Here is a 19,171-nt window from a genome sequence, read left to right on the forward strand (position 1 = left end):
AAATAAAAATTTTTTATCAAACTATATCAATAAAGTAATTAAAAGACATTTTTGAACATATCAGAACTTTTAACATAATATATTATGTAGTTAAACATAATGAGTATTGTAAGCCATGAAATACTTAGTTGAGCCTCAAAAAGTAATATCTATACAGAAGTACCATTGCAATGTGGATTTATGGTCCTGACTTTGTCAAAGCACTTGTCTGTGAAATGAGAATGCAAACCTTTTGGAAAATATATAAATTGATATGGTGAAATTTTAATCACTATTAATAAAGGTTAGAATATTTTATGTAAAAGTTTTTCACACACAAAAAAGTTAATACTTAGCATGCAAAATTTTATGATGCTGAAGATGGTGAAAGATTTTTGTTGATCTGGTGGGGCTAAACAGACTAGCACCTACAATAGCTCAAACAATATCATTGATTACCAAGAAAAATGGCTTCATTGGTAAGTGTTTACATTAAAAATGGTTCCAAGATGGTGACATGCAAAAGATGTGGAGTTTTAGCCTGCAATTTTAGAAAAAAAAAAATTGACAAAATGACAAGAAAATAAATCTCTCAGCACTGAATCCTGTTCTTCTAAGTTTCACTGTTTAATTCATTTTATATCTTCTATAAAAACAGTTAAATAAGATCCATCTATGGATGGGATTTTCAGGGATCCCCACTATTCACATTTCTCTGTCTAGAAAAGTCCCCGGTTAACTGTACATTTGTCTTTAAGCCAGTTTTCTAACCATGACCAAACATTTCCTATACTTCCATGGTAACTCATTACTTTTCTTACAGAAACTTGTGAAATGCTTTCAAATGTTTGGGTCAATTCTGTTTCCTGGCTTTCCTTTGTCTTCACCCTTCACCATCATTGTTCTTCGTGTTGTTTTTTGTGTTTTTTCTCTTAAATATAATTATGATGTGTAGTTTTGGGTGGCACAGACACCGTATCAGTTTCTCAAGCGGCATATATTGAGTAGAAATATCAAGGAAACCTCCAAAATTATATGAACACCAATGAAAAGGCATGTGATCCTAAAAATGTACATGACTTCATGTATGTATATATATTTGAGTTTTCATTAAACTACTTTAAGGTTAGGAATATTAAGTTCAACCACCTCTGCCTTCACATCAAATAGGATGCTGAGTAAAAAGAAAGATTTTTTAAAAATTTACACTTGTTACTGTAACTGTAAAGTCAAAGTACCCTCAGAAAAGCCTACTGTTTAACTTGCCATGCATATTCTATGAATTTGGCACCAACCTAAGAAAATGTGTGAAAAATGGTTTATTACAGCCATATTTCAGCTCTTGATGAAGCGGCGTCATTGTCTGGGGTAAATACCCAAGGTTTGTTGCCTTATGCCAAGGAAATCAAGGACACAGACACATGTGGAGTGAGGTTAAAAGTAGAGGTTTAATCGGCAAAAGAAAGAAAGGAGAACAGCTTTCTGTCCTGCAAGAGAGAGGGGCGCCTGAGGGGGTCTTCTGGCCCCCTTGGACCAGAAGTTTCAGCATCACTTGGGAACTTGTAAGAGATCAAAATCCTTAGTCCCCACCATAGATTTACCGAATCAGACGCCCCAGAAGGACCCTGATGATGTATACTTTAACAAGTGTGAAGCTCATCCACACTAGCATTCAAGACGTGCTCTAAGGCCACGATCACAGTGCAAGTACTGCACTGCTTATGTAATACAGACAATGAGTTTTAATAGGCAAGCCCAGGACACTGTTGGGCTGAGATACTTAGGGAAATAGTCACAGGTGAGGCAGGACTTTCACCTGGAAGGAGGACATTCTGAATAAAAGGACCAGGCTGAGCAAGGCAGGGGGCTGAGAGGAAACATGTTTGAGAGACCACAGTTAACCACTAACAATAAACTGTGCTTTACACACACAATCATGGTTATTCCTCAAAACAACAACAAAAAATAGTATTCCCACATATATGATGAAATTCAGTCTCAAGAATTTACACAGAGCAATTTGCCTGATAGCTGCAAGAGTTTAGAAAAGTAGTGAAGATAAGGTGTTGGAAATATGTTAGGAAGAGAATATAAAGGGGTTCGAATTCCAGACTTCAGAGTTTGGGCTCTATATGAGGGAAGACACAGAATGAAAATTTATGTCTTAGAAAAATTAATAGATTGGAGATGAAAGTAGCTGGAAGCTTAAACAGAACCTATAGATGGTATTTTTAATAGCCCAGATTCAAAGTGTAGGTAGAACTAGGAGAATAGTGAGGAGAATCAAAAGGAAGAGACAGATTCAAAAAACTCTGGGAAGAAGGCAACTGTGATTGCATATTTGAGAGAAGAATGGAAGGGGATTTTAAGTTATGATGATTGGGAGAAATGGCCAACTTCAGACTGACAAATTTAGTAAAATGAACTTAGTTTTTGTTTGTTTGTTTTTTGAGACAGAATTGTGCTTTCGTCATCCAGCTGGAGTGCAATGGCGCTATCTCGGCTCACTATAACCTCAGCCTCCTGGGTTCAAGTGATTCTCCTGCCTCAGGCTCCTGAGTAGCTGGGAGTATAAGTGCCCACCACGATGCCTGGCTAATTTTTGTATTTTTAGTAAAGACAGGGTTGCAACATGTTGACCAGGCTGGTCTTGAACTGCTGACCTCAGGTGATAAACCCACCTTGGCCTCCCAAAGTATTAGGATTACAAGCATGAGCCACCATGCCTGTCCAAACTTAATTTTTATTGTTTGTGATAGGGAATTTTTTTGCTTGATTGTTTTGTTATGTTGTTATGGTATGGAGAGATGTGAGGAGCTCAGTTTTAGACATGCTGACTCTGGGATTATGGCAGAACATTAAAGTAGAGATGTTCATCAGGAAGTCAGAAATATGGACTATATAGCTCGTACTGCAGGGTTGGAGATGTAGACTGGGGAATTGTCAGAACAGAGGCAGTAGCATGGGGATAGTTAAAATATCCATGGGTAGTGTATGCCAAGAGAACAGAGTGGGATACCTAAACAGTTTTTGTTTACAGGACAGAAGGAGAGAAAGAACCTGATGGTCAGCGAAGGAACAGCCAAAGGAGTAAAGGCAGAATGAGAACAGGGTGGTGTCATGAAAGTCAAATCAGAGAGAAGGTCACAAAATCACAGTTCAAGTCTCCCACCTACAAACACCTTGGGAGAAATGGCAAGGCAACCATGTCTGGTAATGAAGGCATCGTCAGTGATCTTCCAGAACTCAATTTCAATAGGGTGCACGGGAGCGGTGCTGGTGGAGAGGGAAGAGGTGGAAGACGGACTGTGAGGGTTAAGGACACTGTGGCCTTTCGGAATGTGGAAGCTTTAGGTGTAGGTCAGCTTTTGGGGGAGTTTGACTATGACGTGAAAAGATCATAAGCCGGGCGCGGTGGCTCAAGCCTGTAATCCGAGCACTTTGGGAGGCCGAGGAGGGTGGATAACGAGGTCGAGAGATCGAGACCATTCTGGTCAACATGGTGAAACCCCGTCTCTACTAAAAATACAAAAAATTAGCTGGGCATGGTGGCGCGCGCCTGTAATCCCAGCTACTCAGGAGGCTGAGGCAGGAGAATTGCCTGAACCCAGGAGGCGGAGGCTGCGGTGAGCCGAGATGGCGCCATTGCACTCCAGCCTGGGTAACAAGAGTGAAACCCCGTCTCAAAAAAAAAAAAAAAGAAAAGAAAAGATCATAAGGGAAAATGGTTAATGGGGAGGCTGGGGTTAGGTGAAGATGGCTGTGTATGTGTGAAGTAGGATAGAGAGGAAAGAGAAGCAGAGTGAAAACAGTGAGGCAAAGATGGGAAAAGCGAAGCCACACGGTTAGAGAAGAAGAGGTCATTTGCTCTAGTAACATGAAGAAGGAATCAGAATGTTTTCTTCAGTGCAAGAAAAAGGAGTAAGTTCTTGGGGCCAGTGAAGGAGGTTTTGAGATGGAAAACGTAAAAAGGATTGAAAACCTCGGCAGGAAAACCTTTCTCTTCTCAGGCAGTGGGAATGAGGCCATCCTGTAGATAGACAGTGGACAAGCAGGCATGGACAAAAAATTCATCCCACTAATTCTTCAAGTGACCTCTGCCCACGAGGCTTTTCTTAAGACACAGGGAGAGATGGGTTCTAGGATAATGCGTATCACTTTGTATTTTAAGTGTTTCTGTTTCTGTCTCCTCTACTAAACTGTTGGACTTTTGAAAGCAGACAGTTGTTTTTTTTTTTTCCAGAAATTTTTTAAATGCAGAAAAGCACCAAAAGACAATGTGACAAGCACATTTTTTTATCCTGACAAAAAAATTCTTTTTTTTTTAAGTAAACACTGTAAAAATAAAGTCGAAGAACACAAGTCCTCACCCTCGTTCTATGTCCCATTTCTTTCTCTTTCTCCTCAGAAGCAAACACTAATACGAATGGAATACATATCCTCTTAGCCTATCTACATTCATTAATGACATATAGTGTTGTTTACTATATGATTTCACTAATAGTTAATATTTACTAGGTGGGTACTTATGTTGCATGTGCTGCCCTAGAAATAAAGGATGCAAACATAACTAAGGCAAGAACAATGAAAATAAATGAATTAAATCTGTGTATCTCAATGTGGATAGACGTCAAAACATAATGTTAAAGAGAAAAAAAAACAAATTGCAGAATTGGTTAATGCAATATGAAACAGTTTGGGCGCCATATTATTCAGTTTTGCCTCCTCCATTTCCAGGGCGGCCCATGCAATGTAGGAACCCATGCAGTAAATATTAATTATTGGTAAGACATTTGGGTGAATAATGTGATAACAGAAATGGGCACTGTGTACAGTGCTTTATAGCTATGAAATAATCTTATATGTCATCTCTTTTCACCTTTTTTTGTGTATTTCTCTCCTCAGGCTGGTGCTGTTTAAAGGGCAGTGATTATGCCTTATGCCTGTTCCCAATGCCATGCCCATTTCAATTTTTGTAACTCCTCAGTAAATGTTAGCTGAATGAATGAATGACTTTTCTGCTCTAAGTATTATTATTTTGCTAAGGTCCAGGTTGTAAGTTCTTAAATGTTTTTCCAAGACCATGTGGTTGGAATCAGGACTAACAATCAGGTTTTCTGATACTAAATCCAGTGCTCCTTTTTATTACACCATTGAAAGAGCTATTGTGAGGACTCTATTAGAGAATCAATAGGAGAGGAATAATTATAATGAATTACTGCCCTAACGTATCCAATAAATAGACTCTGTGTACCTGTGTAATTGGAGAAAATTAAAAACCATAACCAGATCTAGGGCTTAAAATTTATTCTAATCATTGACTGGGGACACTTTGTCACATGGTCCTTAAAGGGGGTTTATATTATGAAGGAGATGTGTGAGTTATGGAGGTATGTAGGATTATACAAGTGAGGGAATGAATGGGAAGCAGTTTCACTCAAGTAGAACTGCTCTTGCTAAGGTCACTGGTGGCCTTCTGATTGCCTTTGACTACATACATGGACCATTCCTTCCCTGGCTTCAGTGACACCTTCCCTCCCAGCTCTCCTCTACCTGTCTTTTTGGTTTGCCTCCTAAGAAACCATTCCCTGAAAAAAAATGATAGTTGCATGGAACTCTAAAGAAAGTTACAAGCATCCTTGGAAGAAAGGTATCAGGAACTACTTCAGACATCTCCACCCTCCACAGTTTAATCTGCCCTTCCACTAGGACTGATTGATCTTGATGAATACTTTTACCCTCCACTTGTCTGTTGGGGTCTGACCTCATTTTCCTTACTCTGCGAGAGGTCTCCACTGCCTTTTACTTTCATAGCATGATTGTTGTGTCCTGAGCAGCTGGAGAAGTCAGGATCACTGCACAGCATCAGCTCTGTACCCTAACTCCTTCAATAAAAGCCAGTCAGGACCACTGATGTTAAAATAGCCTTGACAAGAAATAGTTTCTAGAAATTTATTTCATGATACAAGCATTGTTTACTCATTTTCACACTCCTATGTTAGTCATTTTGTGTATCCCTTAGTTTGTTACATCACATACATTAAGTCATACTAATATAATAAATGCTTGTTGAGCTGAAGTGCTACTCATTTTTGTTGAATTGAGGTAGTGCACAGATTCCCTGACACTATTCTTGCTCAAGTTACAGTCTTATAGTTTTTTGACACACATCCCCAGGGAGCTGTTAGAAAGACTCCCATCATTCTCTGCCAGCATAATATAAAGTCAGCTCTCTAGAAGATCTGTGAGTGCCCCACGGATCCTCTTTCCTTAACCCTTCTTTCTCACCCTATCATTTGAAGACCATGTCTGTAGACCTAAGAATCATAATGCATGCTCAGATATTAGGAATATTATGAGGTAGGTAATTTGGCTGCCAAAATATTCCCCATGATTGGATGGACATTTTATTGAATTTGGGGAAGAATAAGATAGAGTTAGTAGCCAGGACAATCTTGTGTTAGTGGAGGTAGTCCTGGATATGCTTCACTCAAGATGGATGTTGAAATTGAATTCTATCCATGGCTTTGTAGTAAACAAGGCACAAGTGAAGACACTTGCATTTGCTGTAAGAAAAAGTCGTCCATGAGATTGAATTAACTAAGCAGCAGCTGTGTAGGATGGATGTCCAATGAGAATGGGCACTGGCTGGTTATTTTTGTTTCCTTTGGGTAGCCATACTGCCAAGGCACAACACATTCATGAAGTATACACAAAGCTTAATGTATAAATGACATTCACAATAGAGGAAGGAAGATGGAAAAACAAAGCAAAAGGGCTACAATAGACTAAATAATGAGCTAACATTGAATCTTGAAAATATATCTTATTTTTTAATGTGGAAGATAGTGATGCAACATTGAAGGAAGTCAAGCAAGGTCAAAGAGGGTCTCCTGCTTGAGGAAGGAGTTGATGAAAGGTTGTAGCTTTTAATATATGATGATGAAAAGAGATCTCCTTTTGGGGGGAGTGAGTCTCTGATTCCAGTTTTACATTTCTGGAGCAATTAGCAGGACTCCTCTTGGCTTTTCTTAGTCTCTTCTGTTAGAAGAATGTCTCTGATATGTAATATTTGTTTGAAAACCCAAAGAAGCTCGTTTCCTTTTGAGGTTTGCCTTACTTTTTATGTTCTGAAGTTCGTTTTGAACCTCAGATTTTGCTCCAAGCAATAAAACTGGTTGGATTGTACTAACATAATGGAGCCGTAATTTTAGCCCACTGTTGGGGGTGGGGAGATAGTTAAGGTGTGTAATGGTTCTGTGGTTTCTCTGTGGAGTAGAATTCCCTGCAAAGCTTTTCCATGTGGTGTTTTAATAGCTGTCTTAAAACTCTCTGATGCATGCAGCAAAACTGAATTAAGCTCATGTGCTAGATTGGTAGGATGGGCCGAAGACTCTGTGAAAAAGGAAAGAAAAACAAACAGCCTAAGCCAGAGGCTACACAGTGCAGAAAAGATCCCCAGGACATATCGCAATTCAAAATCACTGCGGCAGTCGCCTCTTTTAACCCATTTTTGCAGAACTTTCTATAAAAAATTCGAATATTTCTTGCATGTTCTTCACATGTACCCCAAAACCTAAAATGCAATAAAAAATAAATAAATAAAATAAAAAATAAAAAATAAAAAAAATAGAATATTTCCCTTACCTATATTAATATTTTCCATATACGTAGTGCTCAGCAAATTTACAAAATGACACTAGGTATATTCATTCTTGGGTCCTGCAATAGTCTTTTGAACGTTGTATTAATAGATTCATCATTTTGAATGAGAAAAGTGAGTCACAAAGATAAGCCCAAAGTCATTTGACTAAGAAACCACAGAGGCAGAAATTGACACTACCCCAACCTCTCTGCATATCTACATCAGAACTTCAGTCATTAGTGATCACGTTTAATATTTATGAAGACAAGGAACACCAGCCAGCCAGTGTATACATGCATAAGAAATTCAGATTCTGAGTGATTCAGAGGTATGAGTCCTTCCAAAGTGCTGAGTGTGGCTGATAAAATGCCACATACTCAGTCGACCCTCCCATGCTATGCATGTGTAAAAATTCTCTTTAGTTTGTGGTTTTGGCTGCTAAGTTCAAGAAACATTTATTGAATGCTGCTATATGCCAGGCACATGAGTGAAGTAGGAAATTGTCTAGGGATCTGTTCTGGTGTAATTCTAGGGGAACCTTTTCCACCAGACCAGTTCACAGCCTGAAATAACCACCATTAGCAGGGCATCCCTTTGAGTTAGGTCAGGAGTCACTGGGATTCCTTTTTGAAAATGCAGATACTAGAAGAAATACTTTAAAATAGTCCTAGCACTAAAGCTTCTATATTTATTTATTTATTTATTTATATTTATATATATGTATATTTATATATATGGATATATATGTAGATATATCCGTATGTATACATATATATATGTGTGTGTGTATATATATATATTTCAAATCAACTCTAAAGACTCTGAGCTGAATAGCAGGTAATACCCAGGAGAAGGAGGTAGTGGATTTTGGTAAGGTCTGTAATGAGCCCTGCAAAGCCAGAATATAGCAGCAGGCTGGGAAACCTGTCTCATCTAGGGAGAGGGCTGCACTAAGGCTCCCCATCAAAAATAAACTTCTATTGATTGCCTCTGTTTTTATTTTAAGAACTAGCCCTGCATGACATCCATGTTTTAGGCCTGGATGCCCCAAACTGACCAGATTAATATTTGCAATTCAACCAGCAAACAACTGATTCGTTTTCCTATTTTGTAAGCCAAGTAAGCAGCTCCACATCTGTAATGAAAGGCAGCCTGGGACTGTTCTCTTCCCCAAGTCGTCTGTACGGCCACCTCAGAGGTCATCATCTTCACAGTCAGCCAGTGCACAGAATCTAAAGCTCAGTGTCTTCTCATTTGACTCTAATGGATGTTTGGCTCGTGCCTATGGTTGATGATGGGTTAAAGTCTCTGGTGGACTTGCACAGTGCACAAAATGACTTGAAGATTTCTCATGCCACTCACATTCTCTCCTATGACTCTGAAAAATTATTATACATACCTTTAGAATTTTAAACTAATATGTTCATGATTCTGGTCCTCTCTTCCAAGGACCTAGAGTATTTTAGAAACATGTCAGTTAACAAGTTTATTATTATCAAAGAGAAAGTTATTTTACAAACTGTTGTTCAAAATTATATTTGCCTTTTTGTGATGCAACTGTTGATATTCTGTTTGATTTTTTTTCCCTGGGTCTCTCATAAGTTCTCCACACTTAAAGCAGCTTGCATGGGCTAACCATGTTTGTTCTAATGACCAAGAAGTGCAGAAGCCCCCAAAGTAATATGCTTAAGGATGGCTGGGATTATTGCTAGGTGCTATCTTTCTATAGGTTTTCTCATTCAATCTTCACAACAATCCCAACAGACAGCTACTATCATTATCTTCATTTATGCATGAGGCACAGAGAAGTTAAGTAACTTGCCCTGGGACACACAGCTTGTTCGTTGATATTCGAATTGGGGCTCAGTGAATCAAGACCCGGCTCTTAATTACTGTGGCACAATGACCCATGCTTCTTCAAGGGGCCACCGCAGTGTGAGGGAATCCAGTCACTTGTGGGCAGGGTATGCTTAGGGATCTCCCAGGTCACTGGCCCCTGTGTGCAGATGCTTGAGTGGGGAAGTAGGGAAGTGGTCAGGAGGAAAGGAGGGTCCTCGAGTGGGTTGACCCTACTCCTCTCAGGGGTCTCTATACTTGCTTTTTTAGAGCCCATTTTGAAGGATAGGACTTAAGACTAGGTCACACCTGAAGCAATATCAGCAGACATTGCTGCAGAGTGTGTATTTGGGATGGGGGTGGGGTTCGTGTGCAAGAGAGAGAGTAAATCTGTTTTGCTCTCCTTAATATTTTCTCAGAGACAGCTTTGTTCTTCCCAATAAAAATCATATCTAAGTCAGTCTTAGACATGCAGCTCTTCCTGGGATGGAAGCTGTGATATGCTGGTAGATGTTTAATAACCTGTTCTCCACGTGGAAATATCCGATTTGTAGTGTTTGCCATCACCTTAGTTTAAATATTCCTACTGTAGCATATTTCCAATTATTAAGGCAGTTTTACTGAAGAGAGTTGGGAAGAGCCATGAACAATCGGCTTCAGCACAGCCCTAGTCAGAGGTCAAGATGAGGGTGAATCAAGCAGTCATTGCTTCAGGGGGCAGATGTCAGGTTACAGCCCTGTCCCAGATGACGGACCAGGACCGCACACCCTGTGTGCTGTTTCACTCTGCCTCTCTTCTCTCTCCACCCCACCCTGATACTCTTCCACCATAAATCAAACTTAAAAGAATTTCTAAGACACCCTGAAAAAAAAAAAGAAAAGAAAAGAAAAAGAAACCACCAAACTTGCAGCCTATAGATAGTAGGTTGGGAAGGGAAGAGGGATCAGGCCATCAAGGTACCTTCTGATAGGAGATGAGAAAGCAGGAAGGAGAGAGAGGGGAGGAATGGTTTCATAGGCAATGCACATTTGGATGTGGGTCTTTGACTGTTTTCTCCTCTCTGGAGGAGCATCCTCCTTCCCCTTGCATCTGGTTGCATGTTTAAGTCACTCCTGGGAAATACATCTAAGCCGAGGAATGGCCACAAGGCCCAATTGCCCAATCCATTGTCACTGACCCCTGGTGTGGGCCATGTTAGATCAGATATAGTGTGTTCTCTTCCTAAAGGACTCCAGGGCCATGGACTGTATACCCTGCAGTTTCCTGATATGCTGCATTCTAGCATTTTATGATTTGAGGGTCAAAACCCTCTCAGGATCCAAATGTACTCCCTGTTGCTTTAAAATATCCACCAACAGATATTTACATAGAGAACCCTTCTGTTTCCCATTCACTGCCAGGCACCACAAAGTGCAAAAGCATAGCAAACATGATTTCTGACCTAAGGAGTTTACAATCTAGATGAGAAAATACGGCAGTCGTGTGGTCCAATTCCTAAATAAGGATTACTTTAACAGTGTGATTCAAACTATAGCACTTATCATAAACTGTGAGATATATATAATTAGGGTCTATAATAATAAGTACAGTAAAGAGTTAGATTAGTGAATAGCATGGTCATTAATAGTATTCTTGTTTGTTATGTAGTAACATGTGCCCATTTTTAACCTATATTTTCAACCTATTTTACAGTTAGAGTCACACAAATATGATTCTAGCAGCCAGTTCTATGTAATAAAAATATTTCTTCTGTTGGCCGAAAGCCCATACCAACACTCCTTCTGATGCTGATCCAAGACTCTTTTCGAAGAAAAAATCTGGTATGAGAAAGACATTCACAAATCTCTGTCCATTTGGCAGTAAATCTACTTAGCAAAAAGGTTATCATTTCATCAGAGTATTGACATAAAGTACAGGTTTGCATATTCGTACAGGGTTAACTAGCTCTTAATAAAACCTGACTTTTTGAATGTTGCATTGATTTTACCTGCGGCATTTAGACAGCTTCTTCCAACAAGGGCACTGGCCACTACTGGTTCATAGACCTCATCAGTCCCTGCTCTGTTTTGGGTAGAGGACTATGAGACTCTCATCTCGAGTCCTTCAGGGACACAGGACCCCTGTCATACTAGCAGAGGCAGCAGAAGAGAGCTGACAAGTCCTGCCCTTGTTTTTCCCTATATTAGCTGATTACTTATGCTAATAGAGGGAAGCAATTACAATCCAATTGTCCAAAAGCTACTTTTTACTTGCTTTTGAAAAGGCTTTTGCAATTAAGAATATGAAATGCCGTCCGCCAGACCCCTGCCTAGCCGTCATCATGGATACCAGCCGTGTGCCGCGTATCAAGTTGGCCAGGGACGCCAAAGTCCTGGGCAGGACCGGTTCTCAGGGACAGTGCACGCAGGTGCGCATGGAATTTACGGGCGACACGAGCCGCTCCATCATCTGCAACGCAAACGGCCCCGTGCACGAAGGCGACGTGCTGACCCTGTTGGAGTCCGAGCGAGAGGCCCGGAGGTTGCGCGGAGTTTGGCTGCTTGCTGGGTTTTGGATGTTGGATTCGACTACTTGAGATGGAAATGGTGTGTCACAATCTGGTCCTTTATTTTATGCCGCCACATGTAAATTGAGATGGACCTGTAAATAAAGCCTTTGTGATACAAGTTAAAAAAAAAAAAAAAAAAAAAAAAAAGAATATGAAATGCCTAAGTAAAATTTGGAGAATTTGCAATACATGAAAGAAAAACAGTTGTAAATTTACCCTGTGTCTCTGGGACAGTAGGCTTCTGTGAGACAGCCAGTTTCTCTGCATTTACATGAATACTTTCCTGCCTTAGGAGACTACTATGTAGGTGTCTGGGTTAAGAAGCCCTCCTGCTAGGCCTCAAATTAGGTAAGCCTGGTAAAGTAAATAAAAGGAAATGGATTGTGTCCATACATGACTTCATTCCCATCCTTTGAATGGCTTTATCAATCACTAGGAGGGGCAGGAGTCAGCAATGATCACGTACAATACATGCCTGCAGGTCATAGAGAGCCGACTTGATTTCCTAAGGTGCTTTTGGTGTGACAGGCCTAGACCCTCTTCCTCCACCATTGGATGTATCCAGTGTACCTTTTCTAAAATTATTAATCTTTTCTTTCCCTCAGCTCGTGCCACTAATTGCACCCAAACTTCTTAAACTATCTTAAACTTAAACTTTTTAAGATAGTTTAAGAAGTCTGGGTGTAGTCAGTAGCCTGTGGGTAATTGGGTTGCACACATTGTACTTTCATTTGCCCACAATGGTCAACCCTGGCTTTCTCCAAACTAAATTTCCCTTGCTTTCCTGTGAACTTAAATTTAAGGACTTCGTTTAACTGCATGTTGGGATAGGATCTGGGTAGAGGGGTGTTTTTGATTGTATTTTGCCAAATCTAATCTGTGTCTGATTTTTTTCAAGTTTTTTCTTTCTAAAAGTGCTGCCGGTTGGTGGAAGTTTGGAATCTCTGGTTTCCCTGGAATACTAAGAGAAAGACTCAGAAATTGCATTTGCACGTAATTGCTTATTTAGTTATTCTGTCCAATTAGATAAGGGGAAATGACTTGTTCTTCCCTAGTTGAATATTGCATATTTGCTAGCATCTCACTGCCCCCTGCTGCAGCTCACAATGAGTGCATGCTTCTCTGTGGGCATTCTCTATATTATTACTGTCTGACTGGTCCCTATCATGCTTCCTCAGGTTCTGGCCGAGTGATTCGACACTAAATCAAAACTCTGACAAAGTTATGAGTTCCTTTTTGCCACCTAGATCCAATTTTAAAGCACATGTTTGGTGAGCAAAAGAGCATAGATGGGTAACAGGGACAGAGCTGGACTCTTAAGACTCCTCGAAATGGAGAGACGTGGCCTGGACCCCCAGCTCTTATGGAGAGCTCTAAACAAATCTGAACCTGCTCTCACTTGGGCAGACTGTCTCAGAGTGACTTCAGAAACCCAGAAGGTTCAGTCTAGTGCCACGACTTGGAGGAACAATTTTATGTTAAGATGTTTCCTGGAGCAAAGGAGCAAGAGCGTTGCAGTTGAGAGAAAGAACCTTCGGAAATTTTTTAACCTCTTTGATCCTTTGTAAAATTATTATTTTAAAAAAAGTAATCATATGATGTTTTAAGGATTTAATACATAATCTTTTTGAAGGCTCTATACACGTGTATACATGTGAGATAAATCTTTGCCTGTTAATTTTATTATGGCCAAGGTAGCCTATAGGTGCAATTTAATGATTATAGAAAGACATTCTGAGCCCAAAGACATATTCTCAAAACTATTCTAAAATGATCACAAAGTTGCAAGCAATGTCTGTAGTCTCCATGAGGTTCTGCCAAAATGACCTTGAACAAGCCATTTCACTTTTCTGGACCTTTGTTTTCCCATCTATAAGACAATGGTGAAACTATTTTGTAGGGTGACTTAGGGATTCCATGAGGTAACATACGCCTGACACATGGCAGATTCACAGTGATCATCAGTTCCCTCCTTCCCCTCCCCTTTTCTTTGTTTCTGGTCCAAATGGCCAACACCTGACTTGACACCAAATACTCATGGGTAGATAGGTGATGGACTCTCTCAATTGCCACCAAAGGGCAAAGAGACAGCCTTTTCTCGTCACCATCAACTTTCAAATATTGGCAAGGAAATTTGCAGTGGAGAGTGGGATAAGGGGGTAAAGGTGGTTATTAGAATCTTCAGTCTTGGAAGGTGAAGTCAGGAACTTCAAGGTATTGCCTGTCCTGGAACTGGTGTACTTTATTGTGGAATGAAAGGGATTTTTCCCCTTGAATGATGCCTACGGTTGCAGCTTTGACCGAGGAAGCAGACAAGAGAAAAAACAAGGCATCAAACTCAGGAAAGATCATTTTGTGATCATGGATTTTTTTTTTCTAAAGAATACATTGTAAATATCATACCTACTTTTAAGAATCAGAATGTTTTATAAAAAACAAATGGTCGATCTTCCTCTGGTGAATTTAGAGACAAAAAGAATGCTTTCAACTCGTTGAAACAGAGAAACCACACACAGTCACACCTACCTGCCTCCGTGCATGCACACACACAGTTTGCAAGTAAAATATACATTTTTATGCTTTTACATGTGTTTTTTGGTTTGGCGATAGCCTTGAGAATTGGATGACTCTGGTTAGGTAGTTAATGGATTTCCATGAAGGAAAGTAAGAACTTAAGGATAATCACTCTTTGATGATAAGAATGGATTTACACGTAAGCCTTTTCTCCCACCTATACCCTACTTCTGTCGTCGACCTGATTATAAACTGGGCGGAAACCAGAGGAACCACATAAAATGATGTATTTTGCTAAACCTGTTTGACCTTTTCAAATCTTAGACATTGTTCTGGTATCCACCAGGAGACTGGTTTACTATATTTGAATCAGACCTCTAGAGAGGAGCTAGAGAGATGCTTAGATATTGACCTGTCAACCCCTTTAATTGTACGAATGGGGAAACTAAGGCCCAGAGAGGTCACATGACTAGAGTGCCCTCCCTTATTATTCTCTCTCTTTTATGATGTCTTTATCATGTTTGTTTCATCTCCACCTAAGATTGTTAGTGTTCAAAAGCAGGAATACTTATTTGCATGAGTAGCTCTTTCCTCAGCACCTCACAGTAGGTAATGTGTGGTAATCTAGTGACTGCCACTCTTAATCTCTCAACAGAAATTATAATTACAATAAACAAAGAGAAAAAAGTACTGAATGTAATTCTTTAGTAACTTATTTTTTTTTTAATTATTTGATGCAAAATATCATGTCCAAGTGTAATATTTTCACCTATTTCCTGGGAGTAGAAAGGACTCACTTGTGAATTAGCAATGAGATTCTTGTGTTACACTAAAAGATATGGTTCAGTTCTCATTTGGCAGCTCATCCAATATTACCCAACATTTAACAATTTTTTCAGCTTTTTCTCTATTTCTACCACTATTTAGAGTTTTAGAATATACCAGGGGAAAAAACAAAGATTCCTGTTTGTGGAGATTGCATCTTAATGTATATTTGTGATATAGGAATGGTCGATTGCTTTCCAACAGCAGACAGCATTCTAGTGAAAGCGTCATTTTAAAAAATTGTCTTCCTCAAAATGAAAGACCTAGTTTCTCAAGAAAATTGTTTTTTGGTCAAGTTGCGTGAAACTTGGCACAATACTGCCGCCTTGCGACTACTTCAGTCAGAGAATCACATACATTACAAGGTCACCTCCGTCTTGAGTCAAGTTTACAGGAAGATTATTCTGTTTCTCAGTGGAAACGTTTGACACAAAATGACATCTTCAGGAATATTTTAAATCTAATTCTGTCTGATTTTTAATAGAACGATTGGAAGGCCTCCATTGCTTTTGTGGTTGGGAATCAGATTCAAGATGATCTTCTCATCCAAGCCCTTACCCTGGCTGTCCAGGTCCCTCAGCGTAAACTCTTCAGTATGGTATCGTGGCAAGACATTCTCCAGCAGGTACCTGTCCATTCCTACCTCAAAGCCCCCTGAAGACTTTTTTACTTAAAGTAATAGAATAGAATTTAAAATAAACTATCATAGTTTTAGGCTGTTTTATAGATTTTGATGGATTATTTTAAGTAACTAGCTAGAATAAATTTGAGTTTTTCAATCTGAAAGAATTTATTTTTGTTCATTAATTTTGTTCATTCGAAGTGCGTTTCTTTGACAAAGATTTCTGAGGTCATACCAGGCACCATGCTAGGTTCTGTGAGCAAATATTTAATAAAAGTTAAATAATTATAAAATACTAGACTATTTAAGACTCCAGGGAGGTACACGACTAATTGGGAAATGAAGGCTACAGAGAATCATAGCTGTCAGAGGTCAGAGGAGAGCAATAATATAGAAAAGGCCTGCCAGATGGCACATACCCATACAATTACTGACAACTTACCAAAGTGACTATAAATATTTTACCTAATTCATGCGTACCTCTTGCTTGCTAGGTTCCCTAACCCCTCAGGTCACCTAGATATTTGAAAGTTACATATATCTAAGTGTTCTTCAAATAAGGCTTTTTTATTATAATTTTCTTACAGATTAATGAAATAAATACACTTGGATCTGCCTCGTCTAAAAAGGCAAAAAAATCTGTAGGCGGTAGTGCACCTTTATATTATGAGGTAAGTGAAAGCATTTATGGAAGAGATTTTTGTGTTTTTAGAAAAAAGAATTGAGGTAATAATGTGACAGCCATTTTTAAATTTAATTCATTCTTTGAAAATAAATGCCTGCTCCTTATTAGAGATATTTTTTTCCTGATGGTGAACATGAGAAAATCTGCCTCCTTTTAAACAAAATTTCCCTTTATAAATAAAATTGTCCTAGATGGTTTCTACCATCGCTGCATCTAATTGAAATAATTGAAAAACATTAATCAGAAACTTCTATACACCCAAAGTTTGGGTCATACTTTCTTATGATAATTGCTGAGTATATGATAGTATTAAGGAGAGTCATATTATCAGCATATTACACAGTGTTAGTTTTACCAAAGAAACAATGTAAAAATGCGCCAGAGAGTGTCTCTTGTATAAGACAGAGGCACAGCTGGAATGATTTTCCATCAGTTTGTGAACTCAGTGCACGTTTTTACATCCCACTTTAATCGATAGGAAAATAATGATACTCTTTGGATTCACGGTCCGTTCCATTTCCAGCAGCTGCTTAGTATAAAGTCTAGCTAGGCTGACCCAGTGGGCTTCTGCAAAGGACGTAGGACTCATTCTCCGTATGAGGGGATTTCCTCTCACCCTGCCTTGTTAATATCTAACTTACAGCTTTCAAGAAACTATAAAAATCCAATGATTAATTAGAATATCACTTAAAATCTGTCAGGCACTGTTTTATGGTGCAGCCGACCTTAAACATAAAGAGTTTTGGATCTTTCTAAGACGAACTTGTTTGCACTTTATTTCAGTGATGACTAATAAAGTTTTTATGTGTCTCAGGTCTTGGGTGATTACATATGGTCTATTTAGTACTGCTTGAATACTATCTGAACACGTTTCACTGGATTTATTCACAATAGACAGTGCTGTGAATTTTATAGCATTAACTCTTGCTACATGGTGCTCACCATCCTGGCAAACTTATCTGTGCTTTTGCAGTCAAATAATATGTTTCGTCTCTTTTTCATAATGTTCTGAATGTGTGTGTGCTGCAGTTGAAACATTATGTGATACCTGGATTTAAAATACTGGAATTTTTCTTCTGAAGTGGCCATAGAAATCCACATCCAATTCTCAGGCCTGGGATCAATTAACCCCACAAAAGATCCTTTCTTCTTCACAGATACTCAGTAAAAATCAGAAATGATAGCAGGCCAGTTTTGATGTCTAGTCCGGGCAGGCATTCTGACTTGGATGTGGGATAGCACAAAATTACAAACGGAGAGTTAAGTTAGAAAGCCATCCCTCTCCAATATGTGCTGCGACTCTTGGTTGCATATTCTTCACTCGGGGAGGTCCATTTCACATCTGGCTCCACCACATTCTTCCAGTGGAGCATTTGGGCAATAAGCCTCCCACACTCACTCACATACCGTCTTCTGAATGGTTCCAGAAGAAAAGAGAAGGTAGGTGGAGTGCCATGGAGACTGGACTTGAGGTGCACCAGACATTCATTCATGCCAGTCGCTGAAGCAAAAATGATAAAGACCATAAAACAAATTCAGGCTCCTGGTCAGCATCAGGCAAGGACAGGTTGCACATCTGGAGAAGAGGGGCGTATTTTCCATCTCAGTCCCTTCACGCTTAGGACCTGTTCAAGCACTCCCCAAGTGGTTTGAAAAGTCACTGACAGCGCCTGCAGAGCTGCAAGGTAGTTGTGCGTGGTAGGCATGGAAGAGACCCCGAAAGTCTCTTGGGACTTCTGGACGTCTGAGACACGTGGACAGCATGCTCATGAATCTATTTCTGTTTAGAATCTGGCATGGTCTGTAGCAACTAGGACACTTGACAGAGGTAAGCTCCTGGGGAGCGAAAGTCTTACGACATCCCATTTCTCAAAGGAAACTGCACTGCAGAAGAAGAGACAATCTAACAAATTGCTTACGTGACATGGCAGATTCTTAGAAACCTCAAATTCGGAGATAAGGAGCTCAAAATATAACAGCCATGCATGTAAACACCTATATTTACTTCTGCTTGTAGGGCACTCTCGTAAGCCTTAAATCAGAGCCTAGTTATTCTTATTTTAAACACAATCTTAACCAATTTGGCTTTCTGGTTTCCTAGCCTGTGGTTGATTAGAAGCAGCAATTTAAAGTGAGACTTCACTATAGTGCACTTCATCCATGAGTAGTAAAATAGTGTCAGAACCACATGACATATTTCCAATAATGACTAGCAGTGTCTGGGCTAGCAAAGACCACATTCCTAAGTGATTTGCTCAAGTTTTCATTTGGATGGCTTGGTGTTGTGTACACACAGCCTCATTTTGAAATTGTATAATTCCCCCTGAAACCTTAGAATTTCATCTAGCCATGGCATCATATATGTGAGAGTCTTTATTTATAAACCATAGTTCTTTGAAAAACTGCTTAGATTTGTGCTAATGTGATTCCATAGAGATGCAGCTGCAGCTCATTTGTTCATTCACATTCTCTTTTTGGAAACCGTGTTTTGCTCTAGTAGAAACTACTCCAAGAAC

The 19,171-nt window shown here is 39.4% G+C and overlaps 2 protein-coding genes across 6 annotated transcripts in view; both read left to right on the plus strand.

Annotated features, from left to right (window-relative positions):
* SPAG17 (sperm associated antigen 17) overlaps positions 1 to 19,171 on the plus strand; it is a 250,275-nt gene that overhangs the window by 26,479 nt on the left and 204,625 nt on the right. For all 5 annotated transcript variants that reach the window (XM_003933530.4, XM_074381189.1, XM_074381188.1 and 2 more), the window contains exons 2-3: positions 15,833 to 15,973; positions 16,558 to 16,641. In XM_003933530.4, coding sequence (XP_003933579.2) covers positions 15,833 to 15,973; positions 16,558 to 16,641 — 225 coding nt within the window. The remainder of the gene's footprint in view (positions 1 to 15,832; positions 15,974 to 16,557; positions 16,642 to 19,171) is intronic.
* LOC120360502 (small ribosomal subunit protein eS28-like) lies at positions 11,772 to 12,159 on the plus strand. The gene has a single exon (XM_039460781.2). The coding sequence runs from the start codon at positions 11,782 to 11,784 to the stop codon at positions 12,034 to 12,036; it is 255 nt and encodes an 84-aa protein (XP_039316715.1). The 5' UTR covers positions 11,772 to 11,781; the 3' UTR covers positions 12,037 to 12,159.

Source organism: Saimiri boliviensis, chromosome 11 (genome assembly GCF_048565385.1).
Source record: "Saimiri boliviensis isolate mSaiBol1 chromosome 11, mSaiBol1.pri, whole genome shotgun sequence".
NCBI lineage: Eukaryota > Metazoa > Chordata > Mammalia > Primates > Cebidae > Saimiri > Saimiri boliviensis.

Excerpts from the sequence above, each read along its gene's own strand:
- LOC120360502 (XM_039460781.2), top strand. The coding sequence starts at position 11,782 with ATGGATACCAGCCGTGTGCCGCGTATCAAGTTGGCCAGGGACGCCAAA.